A 20,907-nucleotide genomic window follows, 5' to 3' on the forward strand; every position below is an offset into this window, starting at 1 on the left:
TTCACACCATGTACCTGAAGTGATCTGATTCAGTTCTTTGGCAGGGGGGATGAACTCTCCCCCAGTAGGTGATAAGCTCTGAGAGGGCAGGGGCCCTGGGCTTTGGGTCTGTCATTGCTGTGTGTCCAACATCCAGGAAAGGTCCAGGCACACAGCAGGCGACTATTACATTTGGGGCGAATGAATGGATGGATGGATGGATGGATGGATGGATGGTGTCTCCGTTCTTCCTCCCTGCTTCTGTTCCTGAAGCAGGCCTTATCTCTTCCAACTGAGATGCCTGCCTGGCCTGGTCTGAGTGGGCAGGGTGGAGGCTGGAGCAGCAGATGAGAAGTCACACAGGGCACATAGAGGGGTGAGGAGGAAGCTGCTCCTTCCCTGCTCCTCTCCCCTACCCCGGGCTTTTGTGAGCAACCCTAGTTACCCGCTCTGTGAGCCCTACAGGGAAATCGCCCAAGCTCACAGAAAGTCCAGGGAAGGTGCCCCACGTAACATGTACAGAGTGGATGAGAAACTGAGGCTCAGGGGAGAAGCCTGGGCCAGAGCCACACAGCGCCTCCTCTGGCAGAAGCACTAATCACAGACTGCTCCTGCCTCTCCTTTCCTCATGGCCCTCTCCACCTGTCACATCCCCATCCCTCACCTCCCCATAGCAACATGGCTCTCACCACCTACTTCTCAGTTTCTCCCCTCCTCACCTCCATTATTCACCCATCCCTCACCTCTTCCATCCCTCACCTTCCCATCCTTCATGCCCCCATCCTTTGCAGATGGCCAACTGACCCTCACACCCCAAAAAAGGAGCACCTGTGGGGAATATAGGATCCACTTCTTTATTGCAGGAAGACTATTTCTAGAGCGATGCTAAACAGACCCCACAATGAGGAGTAGGGGCACCCACATGCAGAGGGAGAGGGGGCGGGGGTGGGATCACGGCAAGCATGGCCTGGCACCTGGCACGGTCCTCAGACCCAGGGATACCCAGGCAGGAAAGGCCAACAGCCAGGGCAGGCTCTGTCCCCTCCTGCTGCAGAACTCCTCTGTCCCTCGGGTCAGGGTAGGGCCTAAAGCGGAAGAAGCCTGGAGGGGCGGGGCCCCAGGGAGATTGTGCTATCAGGGTGTGTCCCTGAGAAAGGGCTGCAGACCCCTGCCCAGCCTCACCCGCTCAGGCACCTTCAAGGCCCAGGAACCATTCTAAAGATGGGGAAGAGGCAACACCAGCTGCTGGTGGGCTCTGGACCTGCCACAGGATAAGGGGACTCAGCTGTGCTCAGACAGAACGCTACCAGACCATCCATGGGCCTGTCCACGTGCTTGGCGGTCACACAACTCACACACACGCCCTCTCTCTCTGTGTGCCCCATAAATATCTGTGGAGTGAGCAATCACATGAACAAAGAGAAAAATAAACACCCTGTTACTAAGTTGGACAGAAACAGTACCTCGTATCCACATACAGTCCCATGTGGTCACATGGTCAGACAGCCACTTGGCTTCTGTCTCTCACACATACACGTGCAGTTCAGTCTCAGCATGCACAAGCACACGCAAGCACATAACACATGCAGCTTTCTGACACCCACTGACACCCGGTGCTCATGAGGCCGGGCCTGAGGGCAGTTCCTGCAGACAGCCCGAGGCCCTCAGTCCTGCAACCACAGAGAACTGAACTGAGCGGTGCTGACAAGTGCTTGAGCTGGGCAGTGGGTCCTTCCCCAGACAGGCTTTCAGACGAGATCAAAGCACTCTGACTCCAGCCTGCTGAGACCCTGAGCAGGGGACCCACATAAGCCATGCCTGGTCTCCTGAACCACAAAAACTGGGAGATGATAAATGTGTGTAGTTTCAAGTTGCTGAGTTTGTGGTCTTTGTTACGTAGCAGTAGCTGACAGACACCTTGCTACAGAGTAAGACAGGCTTACTCTGCCTCACATGTCAAGAACCAGCAGGTTCGTAGATGCTTTCTGACAAATCCCATCACCCACTCCCGAAACACAGACACTTGTGGTCACGCGTGTGCTGTTATACCACAAGTGTCCTGACCTGTGAATAGCCACAACATACCCGCCCTGTGTTATTCTACACGCAGACTGACTGTCTCACACGCATACCACCCCAGTGACAGACACAAACACAGGCACAGACACTGACACACGTGTAGACACACTGGCCCCTATACAGCAATTTGCACAAGTACACGATCCCATGGTCACTCCCCCCTCCCCAGGCCTATGGGTCACCTTCATTGCCAGACACAGCCCCACAGGGTCCCACGAGTATACAGTTATCTAGACACATACACCAAAACACTCAGAATCTCACGGTTGTAGAGACACCTCAACTCCAGGACACACACCATCCTGGGGGGGTCCCTTCTCTGGGGTGCAGGTGGTGGAAGTGGGCTTGGCAGGGCTCTACCTGAAGCCCTCTCAGATCCTGCTGATGGTGAGCCCAGCCACCTGCCACTGGGCGGGGCCCCAGGCACCCCACCCAGCACCCCAGACGCCTGCTCAGAGCTCAGGGGTGACACACTGTGCCAATCTCTGTCTGTGGTTTGTGTCCAGGAAGGCCCCCCTCTTTCATATCAGGCAGTCTCCACGTTGTTCTGCGGCCATCAGCCAGTCCTGGGTCTCCCCTGCCTGTACCTCAGGCTGTGAGAGAAGTAGGGTTCCTGGCTGGCAGGGCGTTGCTGCAGGCCCTATGGTTATTGCCTGGTGGCCTGAGGCCCATCCTGCAAGCCACAACCCCCAAGCTGTGGGGACAGAGGTGAGAGGGATGGTCTGGGGCCCGGGATAGAGAGCACAGGCCAGAGGTCATGAGGAACAGAGGTGGGGGTGGGGGGAGTGTATGTTAAACACCGAATAGGAGAAAACAAAATCTGAGGTCCATGTGCATTTCCATTCCTCCCTTCCCGGCAAGGTCACAGTGATCTGATGGGTGGGGGAGGCACAGGTCTGGCTGGGGGCACACGAGGTAAAGGGGAAGACGTGGGGCTCCTGGGCGAAACAGAGACAGGGGAGGATGGGGAAACTCAGTGTCCTCGATCCCACAGGGACAGGCGGCTTCCCATTTCCCCGTGTACAGACCGAGGGGGTCTCATCTAGCACGTGGCTTCGGGAGTACGGACAGGAGGGTGGGGGAGAGAGATGGCGCAAAGGCAGAGGGATGCGAGAGAGCTGGCTCGGAGCCCCAGACCTGCAGGGCTCTCCAGGGCCTCGGTGTCCCCATCAGAGATGTCGGATGACAGCAGAGAGGTGGAAGTGATGAGAGAGGGGTAGAGAGAGGAGGGGACGAGGGGGAGGAAGCGGAGAGGAGGAGAAGGCAGTGGCTGCAGGGTGATGTGAGAGAGGCATGGGGCCAGGAAAGGGGCTGGCTGCAGGCGGGCGTCCCAGGCTCACATGAGGACGCATTTGCCCTTGATGCGGTCTGTCCTCTTCTGTTTGCTGGAGCGCTTGCCATCGATGTTGAGGCTCATGTTCCGGCGTGTCTCCAGCGTGAGCAGCTCCTGGAAGAGCTCCTTGACGTTGTAGTTCATCTTGGCCGATGTCTCCATGAAGGCGCACTTCCACTCCTGGGCCACAGCCTGGGCCTCGCGGGTGTCCACCTCCCGCTGCGTCTCATCACACTTGTTGCCCACCAGCATGACTGGAATGTCCTCCACGCTGCCCTTGATCTGCACAATGAGCTGGTAGATGGGCCCCAGCTCCTCCAGCGACTGCTTGCTGGTGACGGAGAAGACCAAGATGAAGGCATGGCCCTTGGAGATGGACAGCCGCTGCATGGCTGGAAACTGGTGGCTGCCTGTGGTGTCAGTGATCTGCAGTGTGCACACGCTCTTGTCACAGCTGATCACCTGTCGGTAGGTGTCCTCAATGGTGGGGATGTAGGTGTCTCGAAATGTGCCCTTCACGAAGCGCAGCACCAGGGAACTCTTGCCCACACCACCGGCACCGAACACCACCACCCGGTAGTCATTACTCTGCTCAGGCATCTTCCACACCAGGGGTGGGGGGCGGAGCTGGGAGGGCTTGTGCCAGCTGCTAGGACCCCAGGCTGACCCTGTACAGAGAGGAGTGTCAGATGCAAAAAGCCACCCAGCCAGGAGGGAACAGCTCCAGGCCCGGAGGCATGAGGGGTGGCTTCTCAAAGGAGGTGGCATTTCTCCTGTGTCTTGGGAAGGCCCTTCCAGTTGATTTGGCTGATTTTGCAATTCTGCCCTGCATGCAGGCTCAGAGCCAGACCCCTCTGCTGGTTTCCCTTCCAACAAAATCTGGGGCCTAAGCTCCTTCCCAGAGGACTGGAAGGGAAGTGAAAGTGACTCCTTCCCCCACATGCACACTCCCCCAGCCACTCCTCAGGCTGAACGGGCTTTTCCATCTCTTTCCAGCTTGGCCATGGGCTCCAGCAGGCCTGGCTCTGTGACCTGGGCAAGATGCTTGGCCTCGGTTCCCCCTGCTGCAAAGTAGGTGACATGGTGCCTCTCTCCAAATATCAAGGGTTCCCCTTAGCCAAGAGGCTCCTTAATTTTGTAGGAGCCACGTGATGGGGCATCTTTAAAATGCAGCTGGAAGAGCCTCAGCCCTGGGAATGATTAATTTGTGGCCCTGGGCACCTGCATTTTGAAGCCACTCTCGTGCCCTCATCCCATAAGCTCAATCCTAATCTGGAGGCCCCAGAACCTCAATGTGCAAATCTTGACACTGATTTCCTGCAGCAGCCCCGAGAGGCAGGGATGCACAGCCCAGATTGGAGATGAGGAAGTTAAAACTGAGGCCAAAGAGAAAAATACCTACTCCTTAAACTCTGCACTCAGACCATGGTCTGCCCTCCCCAGCCTCCCGTTCAGGTCCTGTATATCCATATCCACAGGCACAGATGTATATCCACTGCCCTCCCCAGGAGGGGGGTCCTCTTATCATGTCTACCCCCTCTCCTGAGCTCAGAGAGGTTCAGTGGCCTTGGGAGTTCACACAGCACAGTAATTCCTTACAATGACAGAGGTGGAGAAGGAGCCATGGGCTGGGGGCCAGAGCCAGGGGTCCTTATTTATAGAAAACAGGAAAGAACTCATCCCTTCCTGCTTTCCAGCTGTCTCTAAGCATGGGTGTGGGAGACACAACAGGATCACAACTCAGCCAAGTTACCTCACTTAAGTGTGTGAATGTGTGTGTGTGTGTGTGTGTGTGTTTAAGGCCCGATGGTATGAGCCAGATTTGTGTCCTTAAGCCTCTGTTTTCTCTGTGCGACTCAAGTGGTTGTAGTACCCACTCCCTGAAGACACCAGGAAGAGAGTGTGATAAGCCAGAGAAAGCCCTTAGGAAGGTGCTGGGCATAAGGGAGCCCTCCGTAAGGATGGACAATTGGGATTGTTGATCAGCGGGGCTCAGAGCATAAAGCCCTTGGCCTGTAGTGGGCTGGGAAGGCATGTTCTGAATGATCGAAAGTATCAGGTTTGTCAGAAAAAGATATACAATAAAAGTAACAGCCAGCATATACTCCAGAAATTATGTGCCAGCCAAACTTCCGGGAGTTTTAGTAGCACTAACTCGCGATGGGCTGCTAGGCATGTTGGTGACATGGTGACAAGCATGGCAGTGGTCCGCATAAGAGGACGCTGTGTGTGGGGCTGGCGTCGAGTGCCGACCAGCTCTGCAGCCAATGCCCTTTCTGAGGGGCTGCTCTGTGGAACGGGCACACAGCGTGCAGCCAGGCACAGCCACAACTGGCCTGGGGGCCTGGGGAGCCCAGTGACAATCAGTTCGGCTGCCCCAGACCCGGCCCTGGCTGTGCTCTGGGTACAGACCCCCCGAAAGGGCTCCAGGTCAGTCAACAAGGGTGTCCTGCAGGAGGGACCTCTCTGGGAACTGGGATCCCCAACTAGGAGCCCCCACTCATCATCCCCAGTCCATGCCAGGCACACATCTGGTGCCTTTTGAAAACCACCCTCACCTCCTGCAAGGCAGGGGTCGGGGCAGAGGATCTCAGGCACTGAGGGTCAGAGGGGGGAGACACTGGCCAAAAGTCACAGAGCAGGGGGGTGGCAGAGCAGAACAGGATTTGAACTAGTCTTCGCTGGCCTCACAGGCCGGAGTCCTCCCCCTGTGCAAAGCAGCCCACCCTGAGACCTTAGGGAATCAGCCTAGCCCTAGGTCCCCAAAGCCCAGCTGGGGGAAATTGCAACGACCTCCGGTGCTAGAAAGCAAAGCAGGCCGGACCCAGGGGAGGGCCTGGGGGCATGCTTGCCAAAATTTCGGAGGGGAGGGCGGGTCTGACCAGAACTAATGAGGGGCTTGATGAGAGAGGGCCTGCTCTAGGGGGCAGAGAGAGGGACACACATACTCAGGGGAGCAAGCCCAGGGGCTCCCCTTGGCGAAAGAAGGATCTAAGTAGTAGGGGTGGGGACCCCACCAGAATGGGTCTCCTGAGTGACGGAGGGCTTGGCAGAGAGGGCAGGAGGGTTGAGCGGGCAGCGGTGGGTGAGAAAGGCTCAGGGCCCAAGTGGCTCCCCGTGGAGAGGTCCTGGCTGAGCAAGACGACCAACCCAGACAGCGAGGGTTAGGGGGGCTGGAGAGGGGATGGCTTGGCCGCGGGGGCGCGGGGGCGGGGGAAGCGTGGGGGAGGGGAGGAAGCTGAGCGGGAGCTGTCCAAGGTGGGAGCGGAAGGCAGAGGGGCCAGAGACAGGGGAAGGGCTCCGGTGCAGGGCCGGGCGGGAGGAGGGCCTGGCTCCTGAGGCTGGCCAGGAGGGTGGGGCTCGGACAAAGGAGAAGCGCGCTGAAAAGGGCCCCGCGGGCCGAGCAAGTGGGATGCAGCAGGCCCCGCGCCCCGGCCCCCGCCCCGGCCGCCTACCTGGGCGCTCGTCCCTGCGGCGCCGCGGCGGCTGCTGCTGGCGGGTTCCGAGTCCGCTCCCGCGCCGCCGCCCCCCGCGCTCCCGCCGCTCTCGCCGCCGCCGCCCGCCCGAGCCGCCGCCGTGCCCGCGCCGTCCCCGCCCGCCTGCTGGGCGCCGCGCTCCGCCCCTCCCCGGGGACCCGCGCCCCCGGCCAAGGTCACTGCTGCCCTGAGCCCCGCCTCTGTGAGCTCAGCCCCACCCAGACCCCCACCCCGCGCCCCTAGCACTCGACTCCACCCCGCGTCCTTAGCTCTGGACCCCAGCTCCGGGTCCCCACCCAGCCCGGCGAGCGTACAGCCCCGCCCGGACTCCCGCCCGCGCACGTGGGCTTCTGCTCCCCCCGCCCCCTCCCGGAGGTCCCTAGGACGCAGGGGAGCGAATGGGGTGGGGTCTGCTTTCTCCAGAGCCCAGAGTGGCAGCTGGCGCAATCAGAGTTACCCCGAAAACTCGGTGATGGGCAAGAGGGAGGAAGAATCGAAGTCACCCCAGGGACGAAGGGAAGAGGCTGTTAGCAGAACTGCAGATAAGGGGGCTGGGGTAGCAGAATGGGAGACCTTGGGGTTGGTGGGGGGTCATGGTCCTGCTCAGGAACCCTCCTCCAGAGGAGGTGCTTGATGGAATAAATAATCAACCAATAAGTACTATATTGTTTTATTAACCAATGTCATGCCGATAAATTCAATAAAAATTAAAAAGAAAACTAATAAATGTATGAGGAGGCAGCGAGAGTCCCAGAGGGCTTGGGGCAACCAGGACGCACCTAGAGACCACTCCCCTACCCCAGGGGTCTGAGGGATGGAGAGACAGAAGGGAAGGGACCAAGGCCTCCGTCTGGGTCGGAGCCCCTAAGGACATCCCATGGGGAGTGGGTGGGGTGGGCAGGTGGGCCCTTTGATGGGTCTGGGGTGCCATTTGAAGGTGGGAGTGAACAAAGAAAGTTCGGGGGTAATGGGGTTTTGGTTTTCTGGTATGAAAATGTGTATCTCCCTCAAATACGTAACTCTGAGAATAAACATTCATCTTTGGGAAGTATCTATGTATCTGACATGTCTGTGTCCAGGTTTAAGCTAACAGGATGCCCATCACTTGTTCCCTCCCGAAGACCCAGAGAGCAGAGGTTCATCTCAGAGGAAACTAGACTTTGGCAACCAGTCCAGGGGTGGGTATGAGACAGTCCCAGGCCCCAAGCCTGTGAAAGCAAGGTGCCCCTTGATGGGGAAGCTGACACTAGGGTCCCACAAGGAGGGGCTCTCTGGGGTCACAGCAGTGGAAGGTGAAAGAGGCTCTTTGGGAGGTGGTGAGGTCCCCATTGTGAGGTATGTGAGCAGATGGTCAGCTGGAGTCTAAGGGCCCTTCTGGCTCTTGGTTCCTTGATTTTTGCTTACCCACTATTTCTGTGGCTCTGGCTGAGGCAGACTTCTCCGGGCTTGAACAGCCCCATTTCTCCCTGACTCAGCCCCTCCACTGCATCTCCAGGCCTATCCTGGCTGGACAGTCTCACCCCCCTCCTTTCTTGCCTCCCAGAACCACCCACCAGTCTTCTTCCATTCTGGCATTTAACTCCCAGCCTTCAACATGAGCCTCCCGTGCTCTAAGGCTGCTAGTGTCTCTCTTTGCCTCAGGGTCAAAGTCCAGTTTCTCAGCCTAGAGTTCAAGCTCCTTCATGATTAGTGCGCTCAGGATTTCCCATCTTCTCCCCATACCCCTCCCTCCCTCCTGCCCTGTCTTCAGCCCTCTGGGATACCTTAGAGAGTGGCCCCTACCCTTCATCTTGGGGTGCTGTCGGCCAGACAGGGAAGCAGCCCGATGAGTTGCCATCTGAGCCATGGTTTCCCCATCTGTGAATGAGGATCAATGCTATCTGCCCTCTCAGGGTTGCTGGGAGCAACTGGGATGATGGCCACCTACACAGGGCTGCTGGGCACACAGGGGCTGAGACAACAGCCCAACTTCCTACCACTCTGCTTGCCTGCTTTTGTCTCCTGAGTGACCCGCTGGTGCTGGGCCAGGCCTCTGTCCGATTTCTGGCTTCTCCAGACGCCAGTCCAGGCCGGGCCAGGCTGACTCATACACAGGATCGTGGGCACAGCAGCAGTGCCATTCTGCAGTTGCTATTTATAGCTCTCAGGCCACGCTCTCAGCCTCTGGAGCCAGGGGAAGACAGGCCCCAGAGTCCCCTCCTCATTCTCCCTGGGGCACAGGGGCTCAGCTCCCCACCCCAGCACCCCAAATTAGGACAGTGGTACCCCCTTCTCCATGGCCAGACTGGATAGCTCTGGCTTTCATGAACATAGGGATGTGTGTGGCAGTCACCAGCTGTGTCCCCTCTGGGAACCAAGGTGCAGAGAAGGGAACCTGCTCACTGGAGGTGGCCCAGCTGGGAAAAAGCTGGGCTGGCACTGGAACTCCACTGGGCTCTTTTTTTTTTTTTTAATATTTTATTTATTTATCTTTAGAGGGGAAGGAAAGGAGAGAGGGAGAGAAACATCAATGTATGGCTGCCCCTCGTGCGTCCCCTGCTGGGAACTGGCCTGCAGGGAACTGGTCTGCAACCCAGGCATGTGCCCTGACTGGGAATCGAACCGCGATTGTCAGGCCCGTGCTCAATCCACTGAGCCACACCAGCTAGGGCTCCACTGGGCTCTTAAGTCACAACCCAGCCTTCTAACCCAGGGACCTGTACCTGACCTTCAACTGTTCCTGTCCTGCAGAAGTCCTCTCAATTGCAAAAGTTAGCTGTTCACCTACACTGTCCCAGCTCACCTGGCCTTGCAGACCGGGGGACTTCTCCCTGTCCCAATGTTCCAGGCAGGGACCATACTGTCATTTATGGCCCCTCCCTGCTCCCAGCCCAGCATAGCTGCCTGGTGAAAGGTAGGCAGCTGGATCAAATTCTCTGCTCTCTGTGCTCCCCGGATTAATGCAATTATGCAGGCAAAGCAGAGGCTGAGCCCGACGATGGCCTCTCTCAGATATAGCTTGGCCCACCAAGGTATTTCATTTGTTTTTAAGTTTGGTGTCAACGTTTTTAAAATAGGGAGATCATTTTTCAAAACCCAGTCTGCATGGAAAAAGGAATGGGCTGGCATCCAAGAGCCTGAGTTCTGCCGGTCAGCGTCTGCAGGAGCTGGACCCCTCCCCAGAGTGGAAGTTGCCAGTTCCTGGCCAAAGCCGTCCACCTGGCCCCTGGAGGAGTCTTGAGTCACTTACTGCTCAGTATACGGGCTGTGCTTTGATCATCATCTCCAAGGAGCAGAGTTACTGAAGACTTCAATACCGACAGGATGAATCTCTTTAACGCTTGAGTCTTTTTACTGAGAGCTAGGGCTGCTTCAGTCAGTCAAAAAAAGAACTGTGACCTGCAGAAAGACCTGGGGGCCTTTGCACGGGCTGCTTCCTCTGCTGGAAAAGCTTTTCCCTCATCTTGGGACTCACACTTGGCCCTCACAGATTTCCCCCCTGACCAGGCCACCAAAGCTGCCCCTGCTAAATTCATTCCCGCCTCCCTTTACCTTGTTTTTTGTCCTTAGGGTGCTAATTGCTCCCTGATATTGATCATATGTTGACATGTCTCCCTCCCTAGAATGTGAGCTGCCTTTTGTGGATCTCACCCAGGGCGATCCTGTCCCCAGGAGACACTGGGTGGTCTGGAGACATCTGTGATTGCCACACCAGGGGTGCCCCTGGCACCACAAGGGTTGGGACCAGAGATGCTGCTCAACACCCGTGTTCAAATGGCCCCACACAGAGAATGACTTGGCACCCCAGTGCCCCTCGGGGAGACCCTACTTTGGGGGCCAGCTTATTGGGCCAGTTTCTGGGCCTGCCAGCCAGACCCTCAAGGGAGACGGCCTTTCTCGTCTGTGGTGGCTGTGTACTCTCCTCACAATGCAACTCCTCTGTTGTGCCCGCCAATGCACCCAAGTTAATCAGGGGCCCTGAACTGCCCACCCGCTCAACCCAGTTCTCTCCTGCCAGGCTGGGCATGCAGCGATCACTTCAGCCCAAGGCCACAACACCAGGACCTGCCTGGTCAGCTCTTTTTGCTCAGGGAGCTGTGGAAACCTGAGGGTGACAGACAGAGCAGGTATCCCTGCTCCAGCAGAATTTGGCCTCAGCACCCTGACCACCCAGAGAAGGGTTCTAGGGTCTTCACAGAACTGAGCCCTCCTCTGCTCAGGAGCTCCCCCTCCCCCGCTTGCCTGCAGGTAGCTCTGGGAAGATCAGATGAATTGGTCACTGGCTCTGTTCTGAAGTCAGCAGGCAGCTCGGAGGGCATGGGCTGGAGCAGATGGGGTACACATCCCTCTTAGGGGGGCTGAGGACCCACACTGATGGCCAGGGTAGGTCTGATGGCAGTGTGTGCTGGGAGACACTATCTAGTTTGTTGCCTGCTTTTTGGGCTCTGAAGATGCAAACAGGGCCATAAATTGGTGCTCTCCCTTTCCCACCCCACGATAACAACTTCTCCACGAGAAATGCAAACAGCAGACAACAGAAGCCCCGACACACTGTTATTATGGTTGATTCAATCCATGAGGTCTGGATGCCGCCTTCTAATTTTCTTTTCTTTTGTCTGCAGATCAAGCAGGGGAGCCTGGTTGACTCCATCCAGCTGTTGCCTGTGCTGTGAGCCCCTATTCAGGGCAGACCGCAGAGGGTGCTAGGCCACAGCTGGTTCACTCTGTGGGGTGGGGCCACTGGGCACCGTGGGGTGCTGAGCAACATCCCTGCCCCCTACTCCATGCCAGGAGCACCTCATATTGTGACACCAATGTCCCCAGACATAGCCCAGTGTCCCCCGGGGGCAGAATCACCTGGATTGAGAACCAGAGTTCAGGAAGACTCCTGAGAAGGAATATCTGTGTCCACAGCCATGTGACATCTCTTTGATGTCAGAAGTTGCATAGATATGGACAAGCCCTTTGGGGTCAATGTCCTGTTTTGTGGTGAGTGCTGGTTCAGGGCCTCAGGTGGTACCTGACGTACAGTCCTACTCAGGCCAAGTTCCTCTCACCAACCACATGGCAGAGCTCCCTTGTCTGAGCTCAGGGAGCAGTGGAGCCACTGAGCTGGCCTCTGAAGACCCTGGATTTGGCCACCACTGGAAGGAGGACCTCAGCCATTAGCATTGCTTCTTTAGCCTCTGCCAGGCGGGCCAACCACTCTCCTCACCCCACCGTGGAGATGTTCGGATCCTTGGCCAATGTGGAGAAAACTGACCCAAACCAGCCAAGAGACAGACACATCACTCCCATGGCTGGCTGACCCGCAGTGGCTCCTAGAAGCAGATTCCAGGGCTGACCCTGCTCCTCTGACCACTGCAGGCAGGAGGGGCAGCCTCTGGAGGCTGGTGGGACAGCTTGCGTCTTTTCCTGCAACCCCGCCTGCCTAAATCACTCAAGGTCTCAGGGTCACCACATGGCCCAGAAGCAGATTTGCTGGGGCCGATGGGACCCCAGGGAGAGAGGAGCAGCTCAGAGCAGGGTCGCTTGCTCACACCCAGCAGGACAGGCACAGGCACACTGGGGAGTGAAAATGACAGGACTCGGGGCAGTGATGCCCTAACTGAAGGGCGTACAAACAGGATACTTGGGTCTTTCCTTCCTCGCTGGTGTGGCCATGCTCTTCCTGGGCCTGCTGGTCCAGAAGCCAGCTCAGAGTGAGGGTGGAACGTGACCTTGAAGGTTCCCCTTGGGAACAGGAGACGGGGACGTGGTAACTGGTTGGAGGACAGGCTGTGGTACCATCAGGGCCGGCCTGGGGAACAAATGGCTGGTGGGGAAGCAGCTGTATGTGCTTCTGGTGACAGGGAAGGATCCCTGGAACAGACTGATTTGCCCCAATGTGGGGTTCCCACTGGATTCAGGGGGACAGCCTTCTCATACGGGAGGCCCTGGGCCTCTACCTGGTCCCCTGCACAGTTCCATCCCCCCAGCTAAAGGCAGACCTGGGTCTGGTGACCTGCCCACCTGGAACCTTCCAGCTCCTGGGTGAAGTGGGGGCAGGTGGAGGCCACAGCACCGGGCTCAGGACACTTTTGTAAAGAGGATGATGTTCCCACACCCGTGGGATCATTTTCCTGGCTTGGGGTCAGGGCCAGGCCTCGAGGAGTTGTGAAATGGGTCCCCAGTAAAAATTTTAGATAGAAGTTTCTAGAAACAGGCCCAATACTTCTGGCAGCACCAGGGTGAGAGCCAACAGAGTAAAAGTGGGAGATTTCAAACACACACCCCTGCTCCCCCACACTCACAACAGAGGTGGCCAGGGCCCTGGCAGAGGTTGCGCCCTCTTGAGTCTCGTGCCCAGTGGGCTAAGCAGGAAACAGCTGGCCAGCCCCTGGGGTGTCCACCCTTTGGTAAGCCACTAGCTGCTCCTGGATCTCTGAGCATGACCAGAGTAATGAAAAGAGGCCCCTCCAAGCCCAGGGCCATGGGAGGAGGGACCTATTCTTGTCAGAAGCTTAAATGGCCCTATTGCAGTTCTTCCTGGCACTGGTGAACACAGGAAGGAAATTCAAGATTTCAGAAAGGCGCACACCTGGGCCTCCCAGCCAACTCAGGGGGAAAGAACAGTGTAATGAGCTCCAGCAGCCCAGGACAGAGCCAGGCGAAGCTGAGGCCGGGCAGGAGAATCCGGCCCAGGTTGCCAGGCCCCAGCACCATCCAGCCACACCTCCAAGCCAAGCCAAGCCAATCCCCCAGGAAAGGCTCGACCCACTCCTACTCCCCAGGCATGCTCCAGGTTGCTGGGACAACCATGGAGGCTAATGAGAGGTTGCCACAGTGCCGAGTTTACACCAACCACTTGGCTGTTAGTCTCTGCTCTCCTGCATTATCTGGGACTGGCTTCCCATTTGTCTGCTGGGGGGAACTGAGTGTAGTGGGGGGAAGATGGGCCCCACAGCCTGTAAGGCCCATCGTGCTCCAAAGACCCTGGGCAGACATGGGGTTATGAACCAATGGCCAAGCTGCCTCCCAGCCCTGCTTACATATCTCCCAGCCCGTGGGTCTATTCCCTTAGGAAACCCACACGCTCCCCTGGCCTAGCAACCCCAGCTCCCAGGAGGGCAACCTCCCCACTAGGGGGACAGCACCAGAAGGCAGAGGAGGAGAGAATGGTCCTCAGGCACCTGGGGACTCTGCCCGTTCCCACAGAGGCAAAGCTTCAGGCGGCAGGAGTCACAGAGCTGCCCCACCTAACCGCACAATGGACGCTCCATGCTGGCGGCCTCCTCTGTTATCAACAAAGCAGGTTGGGGGCAGAGGACAGAAGCCTCAGAGCCTCCAACAGCTCCTGTCCTGGTCCACACTGGGGACGGTCTTGGCCTGACCCCATGGGATGCCTGGCCCTACCTTTCAGGAGAGTCGTCAGATCCCCATGCCCAGGTTGACATGGTCACACGGTTTCGGTAAATACCTTTAAGTGAAGTGTTTTACAAGTAGGAGTGTTGCCCTGAGGCTCGGGGTGTAGAATCTAGGGTCCAGTCTGCTCTTGGGTGGCCCCTCTGTGGATAGGCAGCAACTGAGAGCCTGAGCTCCCCGCTGGGGGAAGGCGGGGCTGGGGGATGTGGCCTGTGTCCAGCCCGGTGCTCCCACAGGGTGGGGTGACTATGATGAATAACGATGGCAACAGGGTGTTCACCACTTGAGGAAGACCATACCGGCCAGCACGGTGTAGCCCAGCACCAGGAAGAGGACTTTGAGCAGGCGGTCATTCTTCTCCTCCAGCTCCTTCCCCAGGATCTCAAAGAAGGTGACGAAGAGAAAGGTGCCTCCCACCAGGCCCTGCAACAGCACTGAAGCCACGCTGCTGGGCACGTCCTGTGCACTCTGGATGCCCAGGCCAATGCTGATGCCCAGGGGGATCATGGCGCTCACAGTGACTGCCAGCTTGGCTGCTTCCCTCAGGGGCATAGAGCTCCGGGCCATGTTGATGCCCAGGGCCACAGCCACCAGCGTCTCATGGATGGCCACACCCACAAACAGGCTCACCACCTTCTCCCCCTCCTCCTGTAGGCCCAGGGCCAGGCCTTCAAAGATGGAGTGGGCCGACAGCGCGAAGACCAAGCTGAGGAGGCGCAGGGGGCTGGAGCGAGAGAGCTCCTGGACACTCAGCCCATGGCTGTGGGTGTGGGGCTCCATGTAGAGTGCGTGGCCCCTTGCAGCCCCCATGAAGGGGCTCTCGTACTCTGAGTCGCTGCCAGCATCTGAGCCAGCGTTGAAGGTCTCCATGTCAATGAAGGAAGGCTTCTCCTTGCGGAAGGTCAGGATGAGCTGCTCCAGGAAGATGGTCATGAAGAAGCCTAGCATTACAATGGTCTCCGCTAGTGGGTAGTCAGTGCTGATGTGCCCGAGACTCAGAACTTTCTGGAGCTGGAGTGGAGCCCGTGAGAGAGGGAGGGAAAGGGAGAGAGGCAACAGAAGTTAAGAGGCAGGGACTCAATGCAACAGGGTTCATCTGACCTCACTGTTCAATTAGCAAAGCACAGCAATGCCCAATTCATTTAAGTTAAGAAAAAGTGGGGGGAGGATGGTGGGTTAATCCATAATGAGTTAAATAAAACGCTACTATAAAGTGAATCACAATCCTCACTAACGGGAACTGGACTGTGACCTACAAAGACATGTCTACCCAGAACCTCAGAATGTGACTTTATTCAGAAGAAGGGTCTTTGTTGATATAAAGTATTAAGGGCTGAATTTTGTCCTCCTCCCCAAATAAAAATTCATGTATTTTTAGTCTATGAGCCCCTAGCACCTCAAAACTAACCATAATGGAAGAGAGGATCTTTAAAAAGGTGATTCTGTCAAAGTGAGGCTGTCAGGGCGGGCCCCACGCTAATAGGACCGTGGACAGGCAGAGGAAGGGAGGTCTGAGGAGGACCCAGCCCTGACAGCAGCTTGAGCTCGGACTGCCAGCCTCCAGCACTGGCAGAGAGTGAGTGCTGTTTAGGCCACCCAGACGGGAGGGGCTTTCCTTGGCCGCGTCCGGAAACTCGGGCATAAGATAAAGATCTTGAAATAAGCTCATCCTGGTCCCTTAATCCAATGACAGCTGTCCTTATGAGACAGAAGAGGAGACACAGACAGACACACAGGCAGATGGCCATGTGAACCCAGAGCCAGATATTGGGGTGACCTATCCGTAGGCCAAGCATTGCTGGTCACCCCCAGAAGCTGGTGGAAAGCATGGAACAGATGCTCCCTCACAGCCTCAGGAGGACTCAGCCTGCCAACACCCCGATCCAGGACTTCCAACCTCTGCCACTGTGGTATCAACCAGCCTTTCCAGCCCAGACGCCTGCAAGCGGTTTGCTTCCATATAACCCAGGTGGCGCTCTGTTTCCAGAGTCCTCCCATCACTCTGACCTCTGGGGTAAACGCCTGTCAGCACATTCAGCCACACATCAGATCCCTTGAGTTTGGTGCCATTCAACAGAATGTTCTAGATAACAGACACATTTCCTCTCTGTGCTGGGAGGGAGCCTCTAGCCATGTATGAGGACTTGAAACATGGCTGGTGTGGCTGAGAACTGGCATGCTGACTTGTACTTCATTGCAATTCACTGAAACTTGACTAGTTAGGTATGCCAAGCAGCTGCCACACTGGACGGTGAAGCTTTGGACACTATCCAGAAAGGTGGGCAGTGGGCTCCTCAAGGCCTGGGTTAATTTTCCCTGGATTCATAAGGATGTTTGCACATACCAAGCCCTTCCCAACCTTGGGGCTGTGCTGCCAGCTCTGTCCAAAACATTCCCCCTTCAGCTTTACTCACAGCTGACAGATGCTCATGCTTTGGATTTTGGCTTACATATAATTTCCAAGCACTCAACCTCCACCAGGTGCCCCAATCTCTCCTTTCCCAGAACCACCTTCGTGACAACCTGTGAACATGCACACATACATGTACGTGCACATACACCAAGTGTGCGCACCAAGTGTGCGTCGGGGCTGGAAAGGCTGGTTGATACCACAATGGCAGAGGTTGGAAGTCCTGGATCAGGGTGTTGGCAGGCTGAGTCCTCTTGAGGCCGTGAGGGAGCATCTGTTCCATGCTTTCCACCAGCTTCGGGTGGTGACCAGCAGTGCTTGGCCTATGGACAGGTCACCCCAATATCTGGCTCTGTGTTCACACACCAAGAGGGTGCTTCTGCCCTCAGGGGAGAGGTGCGATGTCTGCAGACATTCTGGTTGTCATGGCTTGTCGGGGGAGGTGTTGATATTAGAACAGGGTCATTCTCTGCCGGGGGCCATTCTGGGCTCTGTGGAGTGTTAAGCAGTGTCCCTGACACCTATGCACTTGATGATGACAACCACAGATGACCCCAGACATGCCTAGTATCTCTTGGGGTGAGTCACCCCGTACTGCAGCAGAAGGCTGTGCTTCTATAAAGAAGCCCTTTCATTCATTTGCTAAATGTCTCATGGAGGCCACCATGTGCCCCACTGGGGGAAACACTAGCCTATGACATACACAAACTACCCCCAGAGGGACAATCATGGATTGGAAAAGGCAAGGCAGACACACCAAGGCCAAGGCTTGTGGCAGCAGTCCCCATGGGGTGCCTGGGATCTGGGTGCTGCTGGCCAAGCCTGGGTGAGGGCTGGGAGGGACTTGAGCTTCTGGGGCATGTGAAGCCTGTGCGTAGGGGTGCAGCATGGGAGTGGCTTTAGAGGACCCTGACAAAGCCATGTACACTGAAGGGGGACAGGGAAGAACAAGGCCATTGCAGTGGGCCAGGCCTGAGATAGGAGGGTAACAAAGGCACACACCATGGGAACGTGGTCAATGGGGGAGGGTTTGAAAGTGGCACTGGGGTGCAGAAGGCATCAGACAAGACTCTGATTTAACCCCATTGATGCCAAGTGTATGAACAAATATCCTGTGCTGCACAACAAAGGAACATGAGCTTAGCAGTATAATGCAATGCAACAGCATCATCTCACAGATATGTCAGAAATCTAGGCACAGGTTGCAGCTTGAGGATGAAGCAAGCAGCCATACTGGGAAGGCCCATGGGGCAAGGGACTGAGGGCAGCTCCCAGCCAACAGCCAGGAAGAAACTAGGCCCTGACTCTGACAACCAGGAGGGGCCTGAACCCACCTTACAACTACATGAACTTAGCTGACCCCTCCCCAGTTGAATCCTGAGGTGATATCACACAGTACAGTGAAGACCTCAATTACTGCCTCCTGAGAACCTAGAACAGAGAACCCAGCTAAGCAGTGTCCATCCTTTGACCCACAGAAACTGTGAGATAATAAATGTGTGTTGTCTTAAGATATTAAATTTCATTTCATATGTTTCACAGCAGCAGCTGACTGATACAGGAGTTGAAGAGAGGCCACAACTCCCAGCTTCAGGACAAAGTGTACACTACCAAGGGTAGGTGGTCTGGTCAGGTAATGACTAATGAGCTCACCAGCTGGGAACACCAGACCTAGTTTAAACCCCTTGTTTATCTAGGCCCAGAGAGGAGAAGCAACCAACTCATGGTCACACAAATTCATGTACTACTTCCCATCACCCTTGTGGTGTCAAGGCACCCACTGAGTTCAAAGTCAGAGTTGAAACAGTATCCGAGACTCTTGGCCATAAGGTGCCAAGAGCTTCTGAGACCACCAAGGGAGCCCTTACCTTTTCCCTCACGGCAGGCAGTAAAGCATTGAAGCAGGTGGCCAGAAAAACCCCACCTCCAAAGGTGTTGCAGAGTGAGAGGATCTTTTTTGAGCGGTGGGCCTTCTCAAAATCTGTCTCAATGATCTTCACTGGGAGCAGCGAACCCAGCAGCATGAAGAAGAACACGCCCACCATGCAAAGAATTTTGACCACCAACAGCTTCACCATGGTGATGACCTGGGCTGCTGTGGTCGCCACAGGGCCAAACCATGTGTGGGTGCACCTCCTGTCCCTCGATGCGCTACCGGGGGCTCATGCCTCAGTCCAGCCACTGTGAACACCAAAGACAATTGTGTTAGCTGTTGATTTATCTGACCAACTCTAGTGGTCAAGCCCATTCTCCCTCAGTCCAGCAGTCACTAGCCATTAATTTAAATGGCTAGTGTTTAATTAATGTTTACATTAATTAAAATTAAAGAAATTGTAAAATTCAGCCCCTTGAACTACCTGTATTTCATGCACACGGGAGCCATGTGAGTCTGGAAGACAATGCACTGGATGGCACAATGTCTCCATTGTCGCAGTGTTCTATCAGGTGGTGGCATTCCGCTGGCTCCCTGCTGCCCTCATGTAAAATCCAAATGCTTCAGCCTGAGGCGAAGGCTCTGGGCCAATAGCTGGCTCCTGCACTTCACCTTACGGATTCACCTCACCACCCTCTGCTCTTTGTGGTCCCTAAATGTGCCAAACCTGTTCCTGCCTCAGGGCTTTTGCGCCCGGTTGTTCTCTTGGCCTGGGACACTTCCTTCTCCAATGTTCAGTAACATCTTATCTTTCAGGTCATTGCCTCTGGGACCCCTCAGAAGGGCCTCCCCTGGCCGACCTCTGCCGTAAACCATGTCCTATGTACCTGCCCAGTTGTGGGGCATACACCAGAGACTCAGTGACCACTGGCTGAACATATGGATGTGCTGAAGTATGTGGACCTTTTTACATAACTCAGTGAGCCAAGGTGGAGCACTTTTCATCCTGGACCTGAAAATACCAGTTAGTACGAGGGACCTTGGCTGCTTCCCGGTCCTCATGGTCTTCTCCCAATTTCCAATTTCTCACTGCCTGAACCCGCACTTCAGTGAGTTCTTCAGGACTCAACTCAAATGCCACCAGTTGAGTTTTCTCCCACCCCCTCCCCTGTCATTTTTCTGGTCTTATTTGTGCTAAGGAGAACAGTATAATTTAAAGTCCCTGGGTATCCTCACTCGCTGTAGCCTTCAGGTATACAGTAGTCGCCCACTAAATATCTGCTGGTCAACTTATGCCCCAATCTGTGGAGTAGGGGCAAGGTGGCCTTGATGCTATCAAACCAAGGGCTGATGGGGATGGGCGAAGACGGGACGGGCTCATTCATTCATTCAGGACTTATTGAGCGCCTTCTGTGTGCCCCGCACGGCACCAGACGCAGAGGACGAAACTCATCTGGCCCCGCCCGAGAGAGGACAACTCGCGCTCTGCTGGGAGAATCGGAAGCAAATCACACAGATCTCGTCGATTATGGTGAAGCAGAGGACGGAAGCTTCGTCTGGGCCTAGGCTAACGGGAGGCAGTGTCCGCCAGGCCCCGGCCCCACCCTAGCCCTCAGGTCCCGGCCCGTCCCCAGACCACACGTACCTCTACGGGGCCCCTAGCTCGCCCACTGGCGCCTCCCACAGCTCAACGGCAGGGTGGTCTAGTTTCCACAGTGTTGCTCCAGGCAGAGGGTCCGGTCGCCGCGCCGTAGCCAACGTCCCGCCCACACCCCTGGTTATTGGCTTCTCCAAACACCGTGAGCCTAAAGGGTCTTTCTATTGGCTGAAGTGGCTGCCACTCATCCTGCAATTTCCACCTCTCCTACCGGCACAGAAAAGTAGTTTTCTCTCGTTAAAGCGTAGGTACAGCCACCGAGTGGTTTCGGAGGGAAACTCCAACCTTAGTACAAAAGTTCCGGGAGGGTTTGGCTTCCAGAGCTGTCCAAGGGCACTTGGTGCTGAAGACATCTAGGATCGAGCCTTGGCCATTGACTGGGAATGATTTCCTATGGACTCCTATGGGAGTCCATCTCTGAGCGTCCTCGCTGCTGATGCCCTTCTCGTCGTCTTAACAAGCAGATTTATCGGTTCAACAGCTCTGCCTACTCTGCCGGGACCTTTCCTAGGAGAACATCTGTGAGCAAAACACAGATCTCCCTCCTTTTGGAACTTACGTTCTAGGGGAAGACATGGAAGATAATGGATAAACATAATAAATAATGGAGTTATGTCAGAAGGTGACAGTGCTCTGGAATAATAGAGCCCAGTGAGGATGGTGGGTTTCTATTTAAAATAAGATGCCCTAGCCCTGGCTGGTGCGGCTCAGTGGACT

The 20,907-nt window shown here is 56.1% G+C and overlaps 2 protein-coding genes across 2 annotated transcripts; both read right to left on the reverse strand.

Annotated features, from left to right (window-relative positions):
- Positions 1-2,879: 2,879 nt before the first annotated feature.
- On the reverse strand, positions 2,880-6,925 carry DIRAS1 (DIRAS family GTPase 1). The gene is made up of 2 exons (XM_037165368.2): positions 6,847-6,925; positions 2,880-4,059 (listed from the first exon to the last, which is right to left on the reverse strand). The coding sequence occupies exon 2, from the start codon at positions 3,989-3,991 to the stop codon at positions 3,395-3,397; it is 597 nt and encodes a 198-aa protein (XP_037021263.2). The 5' UTR covers positions 3,992-4,059; positions 6,847-6,925; the 3' UTR covers positions 2,880-3,394.
- Positions 6,926-14,292: 7,367 nt separating this feature from the next.
- Positions 14,293-20,293, reverse strand: SLC39A3 (solute carrier family 39 member 3). The gene is made up of 3 exons (XM_037165320.2): positions 20,179-20,293; positions 18,529-18,841; positions 14,293-15,261 (listed from the first exon to the last, which is right to left on the reverse strand). Exons 2-3 carry the CDS (start codon positions 18,736-18,738, stop codon positions 14,527-14,529), a joined length of 945 nt encoding a protein of 314 aa, XP_037021215.1. The 5' UTR covers positions 18,739-18,841; positions 20,179-20,293; the 3' UTR covers positions 14,293-14,526.
- Between the last annotated feature and the right edge of the window lie 614 nt (positions 20,294-20,907).

This window comes from Artibeus jamaicensis, unplaced genomic scaffold (assembly GCF_021234435.1).
Source record: "Artibeus jamaicensis isolate MK-2021 breed Jamaican fruit bat unplaced genomic scaffold, CSHL_Jam_final scaffold_537, whole genome shotgun sequence".
Classification (NCBI taxonomy): domain Eukaryota; kingdom Metazoa; phylum Chordata; class Mammalia; order Chiroptera; family Phyllostomidae; genus Artibeus; species Artibeus jamaicensis.

Coding starts and splice junctions, on each gene's coding strand:
- DIRAS1 (XM_037165368.2), bottom strand. CDS start 3,991: ATGCCTGAGCAGAGTAATGACTACCGGGTGGTGGTGTTCGGTGCCGGT.
- SLC39A3 (XM_037165320.2), bottom strand. CDS start 18,738: ATGGTGAAGCTGTTGGTGGTCAAAATTCTTTGCATGGTGGGCGTGTTC. Junction 15,262..18,528: donor TGCCTGCCGTGAGGGAAAAG/GTAAGGGCTCCC, acceptor GCTCCACTCCAG/CTCCAGAAAGTTCTGAGTCT.